The sequence below is a fragment of the Barbus barbus genome (assembly GCF_936440315.1).
Source record: "Barbus barbus genome assembly, chromosome: 5".
NCBI lineage: Eukaryota > Metazoa > Chordata > Actinopteri > Cypriniformes > Cyprinidae > Barbus > Barbus barbus.
In genome coordinates, this window is record NC_136733.1 from 34,787,779 (window position 1) to 34,805,432 (window position 17,654).

General features: G+C 36.2%; 2 protein-coding genes across 2 annotated transcripts; both read left to right on the top strand.

Moving 5' to 3' along the window:
* Positions 1-942: 942 nt before the first annotated feature.
* Positions 943-7,948, top strand: LOC306869573 (POU class 2 homeobox associating-factor 2). The gene is made up of 5 exons (XM_079416334.1): positions 943-1,093; positions 3,635-3,735; positions 4,838-4,880; positions 4,995-5,299; positions 6,343-7,948. Exons 1-5 carry the CDS (start codon positions 1,081-1,083, stop codon positions 6,757-6,759), a joined length of 879 nt encoding a protein of 292 aa, XP_079272460.1. The 5' UTR covers positions 943-1,080; the 3' UTR covers positions 6,760-7,948.
* LOC306869574 (serine/threonine-protein kinase 36-like) lies at positions 6,349-17,431 on the top strand. Its single transcript, XM_079416335.1, has 20 exons — positions 6,349-7,956; positions 8,160-8,300; positions 8,626-8,703; positions 9,028-9,158; positions 9,336-9,585; positions 9,803-9,896; positions 10,623-10,789; positions 11,072-11,241; positions 11,756-11,858; positions 11,990-12,109; positions 12,194-12,370; positions 12,621-12,712; positions 12,945-13,008; positions 13,144-13,254; positions 13,420-13,494; positions 14,339-14,456; positions 14,554-14,680; positions 14,813-14,987; positions 15,104-16,465; positions 16,711-17,431. The coding sequence occupies exons 1-20, from the start codon at positions 7,870-7,872 to the stop codon at positions 16,828-16,830; spliced, it is 3,762 nt and encodes a 1,253-aa protein (XP_079272461.1). The 5' UTR covers positions 6,349-7,869; the 3' UTR covers positions 16,831-17,431.
* Positions 17,432-17,654: the final 223 nt, after the last annotated feature.

The following is a 17,654-nucleotide window of genomic DNA, read 5'->3' on the forward strand; positions in this document are numbered from 1 at the left end:
TAAATCTTAACACTAACACACAAAGGATGTTTTATAGGCCTAGATGTTTTATGAAAATGTGGTTCTTGATTATTATTACATTTCTAAAGGAACCAACATGTTTAACATCCTCATGACAACTATTAAATTAGGCTATATAAAGTAAATTCTTACATATAGGCTACAGTTACTCTGCAACATCTTTGCCTTTCTGATGCACTGTAACAAAACTTCTCATAATTTATAATTTGATCAACCATCCTTTAGCCCAGGGGTGGCAAACTCCGGTCCTGGAGAGCCACAGCCCTGCAGAGTTCAGCTCCAACCCTAATTAAAACTCACCTGCCTGTAGCTTTCTTATAGTAACCCTTCAGACCTTGATTAGCTTTTTCAGATGTGTTTGATTAAGGTTGAATCAAAACTCTGCAGGGCTTTCGCCACCCCTGCTTTAGCCTATAACTTTGATTTAACGTAAAATGTTAATAAAACAAACTTAGCTCTTAAAAATTAGGTTATGGCATATCCTTTATTTTATTTAGCTAGTATTATTAGGCTTTTATTATCCAGTGGTGAATAATCCATCCCAGTCTTTACATAGCATATCCACCAGGGTACCCCATATCCTACCTAATTTCCTCCGAAATGAAATTTTTTTGATACAGGGCCTCTTTGTAAAAAACTAAATAAAAATTAAATAAATAAATTACCACCTGAAACCAGAGATTTTTAGATTTTGTATAGATATTTTCACTTGTCTTCATCTTAATATGTAAGAAAAATTACCTTCCTCTTTTTTCTTCCTCATTTATAGGGCTGTCACACTCTCCATTTTTTCAACAGTGCAGCTTTAATAGTGTACTCTGATCTACAGTAGATGCAAATTATTAAGAAACGTCTCCAAGCCATTTATTTGCATTTAACCAAATGATGAAGGCTTCACAAGCGAAACCATGTGAAGGGTATGAATAGAGGTGCGTGAGCTTGACCATACATATGTCTACTTAGCTTTTTAAATCTTCTTTCTTCCTTTGGTATAATGAATGTGGTGTATGAGTTCTGCTGGAACAGAAAACTGAAGAACTGAGAAACACAGCTAACATTATGATGGAGACAGGTGAGAGTTATTGAGATTGTACGTGAATATATATATATATATATATATATATATATATATATATATATATATATATATAATACTTTATTTAATTTTGTTCGATGTTCAGTTTGTAACGTGTTACTATTGATGCTGTAGCTACATTTACATTAAATGTGCTCATGTAAGTATTCGTAAATTATAATTAAACACCGTTGTTGTGTTACAAATATATGTCGACCGCATATTTGTATATATTTGTACATAGCCTAATAGCATATTTGTTCGCTCTTTTCATCTAAATGTGGGCTATATAGCTATAAAACAGCTAGGCTAAATTGAACTTTTCTGAGAAAATGTCTCTCTGAAAAGTAAATGTAAATTTTTAAAAGAACCTTTCTGGGCCCTGTTGTAAAACGTAAAAAAATAAAACAATTAAAAGAAACTTGACAATCTGTATAACAACTGACACGTGCAAATAAGTGCTTTGGATTTGTCATAAGCTAAAGTTGTGATAAACATAATTACTTGTTAAAAGCTAACATAAATTGTAAGTAAACAAATTATGTGTTTTTGACACTTTTGTTTTCTAAGAATTTTTTCGACTCAGGTGACTATAACAGTGTTCTTAGAGACCTAAGTGTGTAGTGAATAGCCTATATGACTAAATGTAGACGTTTTCTGCAATCTATCCCAAAGCATTTCAAGCCCTCTCGTCTCATTCTGTATGTCAAGTTCTGCCACCTGTTAACGGGTGGATTATGACATCGGGCTAAACGACTGTGCGTGCACACACTAAACCACAGGTATGTGCCTGAGAAAGAGAGAAACTAAAGATATTAGTCTATCACTGAGAACTGTTTGCCTAAGGAACTGAATTTGAAACCTAAAGATCTAAAACTATGTCAGTACTTCATATTATTGTGTGTGTTTAACACCAAGTGTTTTGCAATGATTTTTCCTCAGGCTTGGGTGTGAACATGGTTAAGTGTGTGCTCCCAGTTGCTGTATATTGACAGATTTACAGTAGGAATTCTCAGTCTAGAGATACACATTTTAATTGTGTTGTTTTCTATTGAAATTTAAGCCATTGAGTGGGTAATGTTTGAACAGAGTTGTACTGCTCTACAGGAATGGAATCTCCACTAAGTAGAAATAAAATGAACTCTAACATAATGTGTATATTCTGTTTAAACTCGTGCACAACTGTTAATCAAGAGCACTTACAGTGCATTACACCTGCTTTACTCACAGTTTACACCTCTAAACCATGCTCTCTCATCAACAAAAGAAAGCATAAGACCATGAATCAAAATCTTGACTGGTATTATGACTATTTATAAGAAATGCATACTGTTTAAAACACGTACAAGTTTATTTTTAACACATTTTATAGATGTTATTTGCATGAAGATTTTATTTCAAGAACTTCTGTTGTACATAATGGTTTAGCAATAAAATCTGTCTGCTTTCATTCACAGTCTAATTATAACAACTTCTAAAAATGTAATAAAATAAATAAATAAATTACAAGTTTTAATCAAAACAAACAACTTCTAAAATATATGTAATAAAATAAATAAATAAATTACAGGTTTTAATCAAAACAAACAAAAAAAAAAGGTTTGAATTAGCAGTAATTAAATTTGCTTAGGTCTGTATTACTGGATATTAATATACAGGTCAGAAGAAAAACAGAAGCTTTTGTAGTAAGTTTTTGAATTTTTGTACATTTTTGAATTTGTGTTATTTAAGTTGTAAATAAAACAAAGATTACTGGAGTAGTGTTTTCAGTATTTCTACTTCAAAAATTTTATTCAGTCTATTACTTGCAATTTCTTTGTAGGTAATTGTGGAATTTACTAGCAATTGTTGAGTGAAAAATAGTTTCTACATGATTTTTTTTTTTTTTTTTTTTTTTCAGTGCAGATTCAAAACCGTTTGAACAAGAGTTACTGGGGTACCCTATATATATGTTAAGTGTGTTTAAGCACATTGAAAATCAAGGCAAACAAAAAATCTTCAATAAAACCAAACTTGCGTAGGTTTAGTTATAACAATTCATGATTCATCATTGATTTAAGCGATATAACACTAATAACTATTTATGATGACTTATCAATTATTCAAATAGAAATTACTGTCTGTGAATGGTAAACAGTTTTTAAATGTTTTTAAAGATTCTGCAAAAATGTTACATTATGACTATGAAACTAGTAGTTTATATTCAGCATTCTTTGCGTGAAATTACGTAAAAGATACTTAAAACAACCTTACTGTGAATCACTATCAATGTGGAAAGCTTTTGGAACATTGCAAGCCTTTATTATGTATTCATATAAATACATAGTCATTATGTACATTTATTCTTTAAAAAAATCATATTAACCAGAAGGTTCACAAAAGCATTGCATTTTTGCTTTGCACTATATTTTCAACAAACAGTGTACAGCAGGCATCCTCAAATCTGGCGTACTGGTGTACAGTGTTTTTGTGGTGCTTTGCTATTCTTTATTTCTTAATGCCATAAACATTTGTAAATACAATTCTTTCTCTCCACAGAGTATTCCAAGAGAGTATACCAAGGTGTCAGAGTCAAGCATACAGTCAAAGATCTTCTTGCAGAGAAGCGGTTACGACAAACAAATGTACCCCGATTCAGTGTAAGTTAGCCATCATTCTAACCATCTGGTCTGATTTTCTCATATATTATCTTGATAATCCCATATCTATAAGTGTTGTGCTCGGTCTTAATACAATAGACCGTATCTGAATTCAAGAACTTTACATTCACAGCATACAAACAAATATAAGAATAAAGTGTAAGATCTCTCACACAACCGCCCTGTTTAGCGCATCCATGCTTGTCATATCCTTGTTACTTTTTTTTTTTTTGAGATAAATGTCAGGCACACCTGCCAAAATCAGATCTACCTTCCTGAAAGGGGACAGACAGGTATTGTTACCAGTAGACGGTTAAACCCAAGCCTTAACTGGTTATCACTGAGGGATTTGCTACAAAATACAAAAGAACAGGCAGTCCTTGTGCTCAAGTGAACTCTGGCAGCAAGTTGTTGTCTGCTGTTGTTTTGTTTTTTGTCCTTATTGAAACTAATGGACCAGTCGGTTCATGCAAATGTCTCAGATGAGGTGGTTGGCCTCAATGTATATCTGAACAGACGCATAGAGATACACATTACATATTCTACATGATAAATAAAAAGCACTAGTTCATTATAGAAGTGAATACTATTAGAATTCCCTTTACAGAATGCGGCATGCATTGACTGCGAGTCTCTAACAAAGAACGATATCTACTAAACAAATTAACTTAATTCCACTGCGTTCTTCTCCGGCACGTTCAACCGAGTCAACTGGGATATGTTCCCAGTCATCCAATGATTTCTTTAGATCCTTGTGGCAAAATCTCATGAGAAGAGTACACACTCCACCGGAGGGAAGTGTGCATTCAGAGCGAGGGGGGGGGGGGAGTGCTGTTGTGACACTGGCAAATCATATTCAAATATCTTCCCACATGATTTGCCTGGCTTTCAACAGAACAAGCACTAAAACTTGTGCCTTCCTCTCTTTTTCTCCATATTCTCACTGGCTGTAAATCAGGCAAATACAAAGCAGCCCACCGGGGGTTCTGTGTTTGGAGAGATTCATTACATGCTGTCTTCTTAAGTGAAGTTTATGAGAAACACACATACATAGACAGCCTGTGTCAGTGTCAACTGACTCTCTTACGTTTTTGGTTTTCAGACAAGCAGTAGTTCCTCTCAGCCAGCTTTTGTGCCAATGCCCGGTGAGTCCGTCTGGTAAAGCTTATACACATCTAATTAGATAGTCAGGTGTGCTCAGTGAGAGGCTAATTCATCTTGAATCGGGAGTTAACAGAATTTCCTGCTTCCTCTTGCAGGGTCGCATATGCTTCCTGGTTACTACAGTATGCGAAGATCCTTCCTCCCAGACTCAGAGCTCTGCCATCCCATGAAGCAGTACTCACCAGACACTTACTCTTCGGCGCTGGGAAGCAAGGCCTTCTCGTATGACCACCCCTCCACTTATCCTTCCTTCATCGACAGCTACTACACTCCTGATTCATATGGAGATTACAGAGGGCCAACATCTTATACCACCAGTGGAGGGTCACTGTTTCCACCATCTACACTACCAACACTACTACCAAGTCTGTCTGGAGAGACATCGTCACACTTGCACTTGGTATTAACGCTTCCTACTGCTGATATTATTTGGGTCAAAGATGTATAAGAGTTTCCATGGAAAAAGAGAAATCTCTAAAACTCATCTTTTAATTTCAAGTTGATTTCACATGGTTATGAAAATTAAAAAAGTAAGAAGTCTTTACACCTTGAAGATATGCATGTATACACATCTTAACCATTATTATCAAGCACATTTTTAAAATTAACAAATATAATTAATGAATTTGTAAATATTATTTACAAATATCACGTGTTTTTTGGTTTCACACCACATGACATTTACATTACCATTCAAAAGTTTGGGGTCAGAAATGAATACTTTTATTTTAAGGACACATTAAATTGATCAAAATTGACATTAAGGACATTCATAATGTTACAAAAGATTTCCATTCCAAATAAATGCTGTTCACATTTTTTATAACATTAATAATAATAAATGTTTCTTGAGCACCAAATCAGATTGATTAGAATGATTTCTGAAGGATTGTGTGACATTGAAGACTGGAGTAATGATGCTGAAAATTCAGCTTTGCATCACAGAAATAAATTACACATATATATCAAATATTTGTAATTGGAATAACATTTTACAATATAACTGTTTTTGCTGTATTTTTGGTCAAATAATACTGCATTGGTGAGCAAAAGAGGCTTCCTTCAAAACATTAAAATACCTTACCGACTCCAAACTTTCGAACAGTAGTGTACAACCTGACATATCCATGACATTAAAAAGGTCAAACCACATGTTTTTGTAGACAGTTTTTTATATATATATTAACACAGAATTTGTTAATTTATTTGTCCAAAGAATAATAATAAAAATATTATGTCTGACTACTTGATACATTTTTATTCTTTTTAAGAATTTAATTGTTGTAATTAGGCTTCTCTTCTTCTTTTTTTTCTTCAGTTGTATTACCCTGACATTTTTTACCTTTCGCCCCAAAAAAACATATAAATGAATAAATCAATACGTTGTTTTCTAACCATATTAATGAAAAAATTAATAAGCAAAGGTGTTTCTCTACACTACAGAGAGACCCTTGGGATCAGCCATCGGAGGACCCAGTCAGTCAGTCAGAAGTCATATGTCCTGAGGGTCCAGCCCCTGTGGCAGACTCACCATCCCTGGGAGGGCCTGATTCTGGCAGTTCCTCTCCATACCGTCTATCCTCGGGTCGCAGCGGGAGCTCCATCCCATCCAGCTCTCAGGCTTATACTCTACAACCCCTGGAAGACGTCCCATACACAGCAGCATCATACACCTCTGCTTCCAGCTACTCCTGCCCGCCGTACATGACAACACCTGGAGACCTGGCTGTGGTGAAGATGACACCCGTCACCTCAGAGGAGGCTGGTGGTGGAGTGGTGTCTCTCAGTGACACTACATCCTGGGCTAAAGATGATGGAACTGGCTCCTGGTTGTCATATGAGACTAGGAGGGCTTTTTAAGAGGCTTAAATGACAATACAAAGACTGTGGACTGATCTTTTGCAATGACACAGCATCTATATTCTTATAGAGAAGGAGATAATATAGGTTCATCATAAAGATGACCTCAAGAAATGCTGGTCACAATATACCATTTTAAACTGTTTGTATTGCTTAAGGATACAGCAAAGTATGTGCCGATAGTTTAGGTAATTCGAGGTTTAATTATGCATTTTACATGCCCAAGCGCTCTAGAATGAATTAGAAGGCAATGCTAGCTTTTTTTCCTTTCTTATATTTTCATTTGTAAGCCCTCAATGATTGGCCACGAATATATAACTCGCAAATAACACTTTTTTAAAAACAACAAGTATGTTAGACTTTTGTCAGGAATGCCAATATAAAAAATAAACATGTTTTGGCTTGAAGAAAGTGTTATCTTTATAAAACAGAACGGAATAGACGTTCAAAGGAACAAACCTCTGGACACGAGTGCTGTTGTTAGGACGCCACTGAGTTGTTAAGTTAAGGCCCCCCAGTGACAGGAGTGAATGAGGACATAAACACATCGCCTGTTTAAATCTCACTTCGGTCAACTTATCTCTTATAAGTCATACGTTTATCAAGAGATTAAAATGTCAAAATAATAAATAAATATTCATCTATATTTAAAAATATACAATTCAAAGTATGTTATTTAATTTTGTGGTAACTTTTATAAGGGCTTCTATTTGTGAGCCACCGCGTTGCTAGGCGCTTTTTGTTTTTGTTCGTCTGGACAGCAGCGCTCGTCAAACTTTCTGAAGTTTGTTCTACATTTACTATGTAACGTTAATTGTATTGCTGTTCAAAGACGGGTTGTTTTTGATGAAAGTTTCTTGTACTAGTAACGTTACTATAGCCAACTTTAGCTTCTGGAGTATGGGTCGTAAAATAGACGTTGTTTTGTAATTGTCGTACGCCTCACATATTTAAGTCGAAAAAAAAAAAACTAGCTTAGCCTAGTTTGCCATGCTTTCCTTATATTATTCAATTGCGAAACAAGCCATGCGGAGAAAACTGCCTAAATGATGTGCGTACGTGGGTCCACTTTATACTGACTTGTTCCTCTGGGTCAAAGCTTTCTCGCTGATGATGGATCAGCACCATATTTTGGAGGTTATCGGGGAAGGGTCATTCGGCCGAGTGTACAAAGGCCGCAGGAAGTTTAGCGGCCAGGTGAGCGCTGCATGTGCGCCAAGATGTCACAAATTAGCTTTGTTTGTTTTGGAATTATTTATATGTGTAAATGTGTATCTCTAAAGCGTTCCCTAAAAACACGGCTCCATGACCCTGAAAACAAAAGAAATAATGGATATAATAGTAACTGACTTTATTAAAGAGTCTCTGTCTGAGTAACATCAACCCTTTTTATTTTCTAGGTCGTGGCTCTGAAGTTCATTCCCAAACTTGGCCGCTCAGAGAAGGACCTGCGCAGTTTGAAAAGAGAGATTGACATCATGAGGGGGCTTAAGCATCCCAACATAGTGCTGCTTTTAGACAGCTTTGAGACAGAGAGGGAGGTATGATTGTCACGACCTACTCCCAAGTCATGTTACATTTTCCACTGTTGCATCTCTGTTCCATAATCCGGTGTTTCCAGTATAACGGCTTGTTGAAATGAAACATAGCTCCCAGGGTTCACAATTTTCACATTCAAATCTCTAGGGAATAATTCTCATTGACAAAATGTAGTTTATGTGAAGACGTTAGGATACTGGAATTGGTACAAATGCAGTAAGCTTGTGACTTTGATCATCACATAAAATGTGTAACTGAAAAATATCAGTTAAAAAAAAAACTGAATTTGTGTCAGAGGAATAATTAGAGCATGTATTCCTCTGGCAGGTGGTGGTGGTGACTGAGTATGCAGAGGGTGAGCTGTTTCAGATCCTGGAGGATGATGGGAGTTTACCTGAGAATCAGGTACATCGGTGCTCACACTGTTTTACAGTAACTGACAGCCCAACGTATTAGATTTGATTTATTCATGGTGGAACTATCTAAGACCTGGTTTACATTTGATAACTTTATAGACTTTAAAAGCTAATAATATAATCACTGAGGCATATAAAATACAAATTAGAATAAACATCATAAGATTTAACCTAAAGAAATCTATTTTTAAAAAGTGCATATAGTTCTTCACTTTTATTCCTTTGATTTGATGGCATGCTGGATTTTTTGCTGCTCGGACCTCCTAACTGCGACACACTCACCTGCTAACCTGTTATTTTATATCTTGTGTAGGTGCGTGAAATAGCCTGCCAGCTTGTTTCTGCCCTGTATTATCTGCACTCCCATCGCATTTTGCACCGTGACATGAAACCACAAAACATCCTGCTGGGAAAAGGAGGAGTAGTAAAGCTCTGTGACTTTGGGTTGGTGTTACCAATTGGTGCAAATATAAGTTCAAACTACTTTCTCTCAATATTTATTTATTTTTCAATAGCTAAAATGGCAATGGATGCTAGTTTCCGAGGAAATGTAGGCTAAATTTCATCTCAAATGTGATCTCTAATAACATAGTAGGGTTACATTCTCTTGACTCTTCACAGATTTGCTCGTGCCATGAGTGTGTCCACCTTGGTGTTGACCTCTATTAAGGGGACGCCTTTATACATGTCTCCGGAATTAGTGGAAGAGAAACCTTATGACCACTCAGCTGACCTTTGGTCTCTGGGCTGCATCCTCTATGAGCTCCACACGGGGGCGCCTCCGTTCTACACCAACTCCATCTTTCAGCTGGTGCAGCTTATAGTGAGAGATCCAGTGAAATGGCCAGAGAACATGAGCCAAGACTGCTTGGTACGGAGTAGTTGACTTTTCACATGAACGCCTCTGACTCTGTTTTACACCAAATTAGCCTGAGTTTGATTTTGTGTTGGCACAGAGATCCAAAATAGTAGAAGTGCTGCTTTATGTCAGTATACCCTGGTTTTGGTAATGTTAAGTGATGGATAATATATATAGTACATGATTTCAAATCTTTTAATTCTTCTATCTGTGGGCTCTCTTAATGTAGAGTTTTCTGAAGGGATTGCTAATGAAGGACCCAGAGAAGAGGTTGTCATGGCCTGACCTGCTTCATCACCCGTTTGTTGCAGATAGAGTTTTGAGTGAGGACTATTTAGCGTTATTCTAAGAAATAGTATTTTTCTGTGTACACATACCTGCAAATTTAAATATATATACATATATAACTGATATAAATTATATATATATATATATATATATATATATAACTAACAATTTAACTAAAATAAAAATGAAAACTGAAAGTATAAAAATAATAAACGCAAATTCACACACACATAAAACTTGTGTGTGTGTGAATTTGCTTTTAAACTTTAATTTTTTTTTTTGTTGTTTTTTTGTTGAATTATTAGTTTGAATCTTTAATTTATTATGTGGTTTTGTCATTTTTATTTATTTATTTATTTTATATTACTTTTTTTTTTTTATTTCCAGTTAGTAATTTTAGTGCTTCAGGTTAAACTAAACAAAAAAACAGAAATGTTACTTTGGGACCTTATTAAAGAAGTTTTTCATCTAACATTTATATTTTATTTTATTTAAGCTTTATTTCAATTAACAAAATTTAAGTAGTTTCAGTTAACAATAAAAATATTGATCTATGTGATCTATGATTCAGTCCTCTCAAAATGTATAAATATTATCCTATGAAAATCTATATATATTTTTGCAAACGTCTCTGCAAACATTAACTAATAAAATATGATACAATTTAAATCATACATTTTACATGATCTACATCAGTACATCTTAGAATGATACAGTTTGAATTTATCTAACTTATTCTGTCATGTTGTGTGCTCTGGTAGTGGTGTCAGATGAGGGGTCAAGCAACCCCCTGACAGTCCCACCCAGCCCCGACCTACAGGCCCTAAAACACCAGCAAGCTGCTGAGAAAACAACGGCACGCAGCGGAGAGGGCAAACTACTGCGCAAAGCTAGGGAGCTTCGGGAGAAAGAGAAGATTAACAGACGGGTACATCTGGGAACAACAGCACGCATAAACAAAGAAGTTTGTCTTTGTTAGTTTTCTCTGTTAAAGGGTTGTGGATCTGTGTGATTCCTTCCTAATTTATTTATTTTTTGCAGTAGAATTAACTATGTAAATTAAGTCAATGCTATTGTTGGTGAGATTTGTGCAAATTTAACTGTTTGCTATATTACAGAGTATGGAGAAAATGTGCCTGAGAGGAGCTCTGAAAGTATCAATTTCTGTTAAAGTGAAATAATAAAACCGTGTTGGGTCTTGTTTTACTAGGAGATTGCGAGTGGAAGTGCTGTGCGCGCCAGTCAGACGCGCTGCAAGACAGCTTCTGCTGGAGGAGCCTCCACCACTGGCCACTCATTGGGCAGCACCTTTTCAGTGTATCAAAATTCATCTCAGCCAGCAACCAATCAGCATCAAGCAAATGACAACAGTGTTACCAGGTAGTATTTCCACCTAGAATTTGAATTTGATATGAACTTAAAAATGGGCATATTAACAATGCTGCTGTTTTGACTGGAGTGAAGGAATGAATATATTATAAAACCAAATGTAGTGAACTAAAATAGTCAAAAACCTGTTTAAACCAAGGATAAAAGATATTGTGAAGAATTATATTTCTAAAAGCTAAAAACACATTGAAAATGCATTATCAAATGTAAATTTATGTCAGAACTAGCCAACATAAAATAACTCTAAATGGCCCTCTTCCCCATGTTCTTTGTTTTGTAAGATGGACCAGAAAAAACTTTTACAATTTTTATCACAAGTATATGTAAATCATTTTTTATAGAGTTGTGTAAACATATTTGCTTAGTGTTTTTGTTTCCAAATTGAATTATACAGAATATCTGTATTTATTATTGTTTGTTGAATGTAGGATCTGTATCTGCCATGTAATAGCCTGTGATGTTGACATGGCAATAAATACTGTAATATCAACATTTTTGTTTTTAGAGTGCGGTCAGCTCCGCATAAAGGCCAGATTAGTAGAGACTATGAGAGGGATTTCCCTTCGGTTGAAGTGGGACACCGGCAGGTCCTGAAGCACCCTGGACACGCACGGACCAGTCTGGCTTCTGTGAGGATGGACAGTGAGGTTGTTTTGTAATAATTCTAATTTATAATGCAAATTTCACCGCAGCCAACTGCTAATATCTCCCACTATATATAACTCTGTTCATCATGCAGGAACAAGATATCGACAGTGATTCTGAGTGGCAACGATTGATTGAATTAAGTGATCAGGGCCCTGTAAACACTTCCATTCTTCAGAGGTTAAAGACCAAGTTGCTTGAAATCAAAAACCAGGTAACGTTCTGTTAAATGTCACAAGACATTTGAAATTGGTAAGTGAGTGTGAATTAGTGTTTAAAGACTCACAGATCTGTCCAGCTATTGGCCAGGAAGCGTGAAGAGGCCTCTACAACTCTACAGCCACTAAAGATCCTCAGGAACATTGTTCAGAGCTGTCAGCCTGGTGATGTTGAAACACTGGGCAAAGAGTTGGATCTGCCTCATCTACTGTTCAGTCTGATTGAAGACATCCTGAACATTCCAGATCTAATGCAGGTCAGAAAAATACAGATACAGTATGTTCTTCACATATGTGTATATCTATAGAGGGCACAAAAATGAATATATACATTCTATATGTTATGTATTATTTAAAAAAAATGTAAATAATATTTTGTTTTAAATTTTATTAAAAATGTTAATTATTGATTGGTAAATAAAATGTAGGAGATTATTTTCTTTTAATAATTTAATTTAATCTATGGAAGCTCATACATGATTTCTGACTGTTTTGTTTTTGCTAAAGGAGTCTCAGGGTGAGATAGTATTGGGAGATCTAATGAATGTGCTCATAATGTACCTGGAAAAGAGCCCAGGCTGGGAGATAAAGGGGAGAAGGTATGGATTTATGAATTGTTTTTAATGTACACTTAAAATACATTTTTTCCCCACACTGAAGTTTTTACTTGCATTACTTCAGTAAATGTATTGTTCCCTTTTTTAAAATGAAAGAATATTTAGTGTTAATTAGTGAACTCTTTATTTGGCTGTTATTATCCCAACTGCTGCTGGGCTTGTTGTGAAATTTTAATCTTGGGGTTATTTTATGAAAAATATTTTCTCTCATCAGAGCTGAGGATCTCTGTCAGCTATTTATATCGGTATTTCTCTGTCGAGACCCAAAGCGTTCAGCAGTAAGTGTCTCTAGCTAAAAGATTCTCTCTCTAGTTTGTCAAATGCACTTTTAAACGGGAAAAATGAAGTACAACAATCATAGGATGTCTAGTTTCATTTGCATAACAGTTGTGATTTTGTGGTCTCTCCTACAGCTTTTGGCAACAGCAGTCTTAACCTTGTTCACTCGCCGTGGTATATCTGTGAATGTCAGTATGGAAAGGCTTACAGCCTTTTTTGGGAATATTTTGACAGACACAGCAGAGGTATGGTTTCATTATTTATGCTGTGAATAAGGGTTAATTTTGTTTGGAGTAATTAATGTCACTGATGTGATGAAATCCAGTGTAGTCATACCCTACTCTCTTTCTCTCTCATTCTTTTCCTCTCCCCCTCCCACCATCTGTCTGCTCTCTCTCCCGTTCGTATAGGCACATAACCCCTTACCTGCAGGTTGGGGCATGTGTGATGGCCTTCTGTCACTGATTCTCCACAGACTATCTGAGGTAATTCCTCTCAGATTAATTCTCCTAAAATCTGTGCTTTGTTGTTTAGAGAGACAGATAATCAGTTTGTCCGATTAATTGGTTTTCGATTGTTTCATATTAAATATACAAAAAAACCTCACCAGTTGAAGCCTCAACTGAATAGCATCCAACAATGGCATTTACAGATAAAGGAACTAATATGTTACTTAACAGCTGTCCGTTCTTATTTTGGAAAATGTTTAGTTTAACAATGAGTCTTATATACTTGCATTATATAATATGTAAATATATTACAAAATGTAATTATTATTGAGAAAATATAAATATTGTTGTAATATAATTATCATTTAATTGTTATTAGTTAATTAGTTCATTCATAAATCAGTTTGCCATATTGTTTATGGGACACTTAAACATAAAACACGGTATCACTCAAAAAAAAAAGCACTGTTAGAACTATCTGTAGTGTTGAAGTCGCAATAAAATGGAATTAGGGACGTATCTTTTTTTCTGTTTTGTGCCATAAATCCCAGTGTAATGAATTATCGAAAAATAAAAAAACGTAACGGGGGACTTTTGTCTATTTATTGGTTGTTGATTGAATTTTGAGATGTGGATGTTGCACTAAAACTGAATGCGAGCTTGACTGTCTGTAGTTTCACCAGAAAATTAAGTTATGAAAATTTTATTAAAAATTATAAGGTCAAAATAAATAAAAAAATAAGACGCATGCATGAATCAGACTTTCACAATAAGATCAATAACATGCATTTACAAAATGAATTTTCATCTGTTGAATGTTCATTTCATGCTGACTTTAATATGCTGTCTAATTACATTTTTTTTTCTTCACTGATGAAAGTGTGAAAGCAGCCTACTGCTTGACTTTAAGGACTCAGAGCTTTGGCTCTGCTTGTGGGCTAAAGTGAACGCCTCTCTGGAAAACGCAACATCCCAGAGTTGCCATTTCTCTCCCAACGGTACTGAACATCAAGAGAACATTGACTTATTTCTGTATTGCAGTTTTAATATACCAGTAATTTAATAACATACATTTGTCTCTGTTTTTTCGTGCAGGTCTGTACGTGTTCCTTTCTCTCGCTTTATTGGTTTTCTCCAGCGATCCGTATAACTGTATGGCTCTCCTGTCAGATAACTCCTCAAACTGCTCCTCTGCCCTCAGCCACCTTCTCACCACCAGTTGGTGAGCTTCAAACATTGCATTTACAACTTACTAATGGTGTCAAACAATTTTTCACTGTTTGTTTGTATATTAGTGTTTATTTGAAATGCATCAAAGAGGTTTACAGTGTATTTCTCATTTTATACTTCACAGCAGCGCTTCATTGCTTGAGCGTGATCTTTTCTGGGGTGACTCAGAAATAAACAGCCTATCAGTGACGAGCTGTCATCTTCTCTGCATCCCTTTCTCTCTGGAGTTACCCCTAGAAAAACTTCTTTCTGTTCTCCGATCGTATCAAAGCTCAAAAATTGTGGCCGGTCTAGTTAAGGTATGGTTTTCTGAAATATTTAAGTATTTCAGATGGCTGATGTGTTTGTCCATTGGAATATCAGAAATGTAATTATTGTGTTTTGAATTTTTTTGCTGACTTGTCCACTCATTCAGATGATTCAAACTCTTCCCGTTGCCCTGGTGGAGCTTCCGTTGTGTCTTCTGAATCGTCTGCTGGTATCTGACCCGCAGCACACTGCTCCATGCCTTATCACTGCAGCCCAGGCCTCTGCTTTCCTCTCTTACAGCACAGAAGGCTCAGACAATGGAGCAGTCCACACTCAGAATCAACTTAACCACTTCGGGAATGGTGTGGAGCGAATTAAGAGCAATGGAACCGCAAAGAAAACCAAGATAGATCATATCAAAGGTGACATCAAATCAAAGACGTTAGAGCGGCTCAAAGGCAACATACATGCATCTAAGGAAAAAAACGATTCCATAAAGACGCCAAACCAGCCATCTAGAAACAAGACTGATAAAATCAGAGAGGTCCAACCAAAAACCAAAATATATCCACAGAACACCATGGAACAACTAAGAGATAAAATAGAGCAGCAGAGCGGTTGTATAGAGGAGCTCATGGACAGTTTGGAGATCCATAGCAGTTCTATAGGACGTCTCCAAGACCTCTCACGTCAGCCAGGGTGCAGCATCAGCTGGCTTATAGACAGTCTGGAGGAATTAAGAAGTTGTGATCACCCCAAGATCTCCACGGCTAAAATTCGATCCTCACCAGAAGAGGTCAGAGCAGCAGGTTCTCTGTTGGCTGTTCTGCTACAAAGTGAACTTCTCAGTGGGTGCGCAGTGGAACTACTTATCCTTCTCTCCCAACTAACACGTCATCTCACCCAACAATCTTCCTTCTTTCTTCCAGTCGAAACCACCCAACTGCGGTTTGCATTGCACCACCGTGATGATGGAATCCGAGCGGCCTGCTGCGGCTTACTGGGCCAACTGGGCTCAGGTGTCTGGCAGGTCATTGGTGAATCAAAGTTTGACTTATTCCAAGATCTGTTAGGTTGCATGTGTGATCCTGCTCCGTCTGTTCGTAGGACAGCCTGCAAGGCAGTGGGAAACTGGCTGAGTGTAATGGGAAAAACTGATCTAACTCTTTCTAATAAAGGTTTCAAGAATACGACTGAAGATAATGCCTTGTCAGTACAAGACAAATTAAGGAAGACACCAGCAATGGAATGTGTCAGACATAGTCAGAGAGACATATGGATAGAGCTCGCCATAGGAGCTGCCCGTCCCCTCGTGTCTCTGCTGTCAGATGCTGATAATGTCATTCGACAGCACTGCTGTGGGGCTTTGGCAAACCTGGCTGCGTTTGGCGGAGGGGATGGAGCACTTCTCAGTGCAGATGCTCCAGGCATGATTCTCCAAACTGCCTGTAATGATTCCCATCATGCAGTGCGACGGGTGGCTGTGGCCACTCTGCGTGTGTTTAGCCAACAAAACACATTACGGCAGGTAAGAGCAGTGTGAATCAGTTTAGATGTTTGGGGTATACATTACACTTTCATAAATTATATGGTTGTGCAAAGAGTGCAGTTCTTGGTGAGTTGTATTTAAGCACTGAAGGAAAATTAATATAGAGCTACTTTTGTGCTGTATTGCATCATTTTGACAATTGTGCAAAAAATTGAAAGACAGACAAAGCTGGTAAAAAAAAAAAAATCCTTACTTTTTCATATTTTCCCCTTCCTTTCCTCAAGGCTCTGAGGTCTCTAGATGCAGGAAGAAAACTCAGTCGCACATCCCAAAGCTCTTTATTTCAGAGGGATTATCAATGGCTTGTCAGCAAGTTGGACGGGTCGGCTGAAGGAAAAACATAAACATCAGCCTCATAGTTTGTGTGTAATAGGGAGGATGTAATTTCACATTATTCAAATATGCATTGCTGGCTGAGTCTGTGGCTGGAAAAGCTTTCTTTTTGTCTCTATTTATTTGATCTGTGATCAAAAGAGTTTGACTACGTGAGAAAATGGCTGTAACTCAAACATCCTCCAAAAATAAACATTATATCTTACATTTAAATGTACATTTAGATATATTTCAAATGTAATGTTTTTTTTTATTATTATTCAGCGAATCTTTGCCTTTTTGTATTCACACACGTAGCCTATATTTAAGACTGTTAAGATTGCTTGCTCTTTTTTTTCTGTATGTAGCTAATAACAAAACTGCACTTATATTTTTATGATGTTACTATTTTGCAACCTTAATTATTTATATTTATTATTTATATAAATTTAGCCCAGCTCAAAAAATAAATTGTATCATTGTATCGAAAAAGGACGTAAGGATATATTGTAATGACGTAAATGTAAGTCTTTAAGGGTGATAAAAATGTGATATTCGGATTTCATTAGTCACATTCTTTTTTTTCTTTTCTATTGTACAAATCCTTAAATAAACGAATAAACAGAATTTCATAAAAATGTGTCCGTCCTGTCTGTTACGTGTGATTTTGACAAATCGTCTTTCCCTGTAAGATTGTTTTATTTCTGAGATGGCGATTTCTTTCTGGGATTGAACGATTTTACGTCCAAACTTACTTTTCAAACGTGTTTGTCACAAGAAAAACATTTTGACGTGTAAGTCCTCAGCCTTTAATTAGACCAACGTTTGTTTTTAGGAAGAACGATTTAATCTAAAT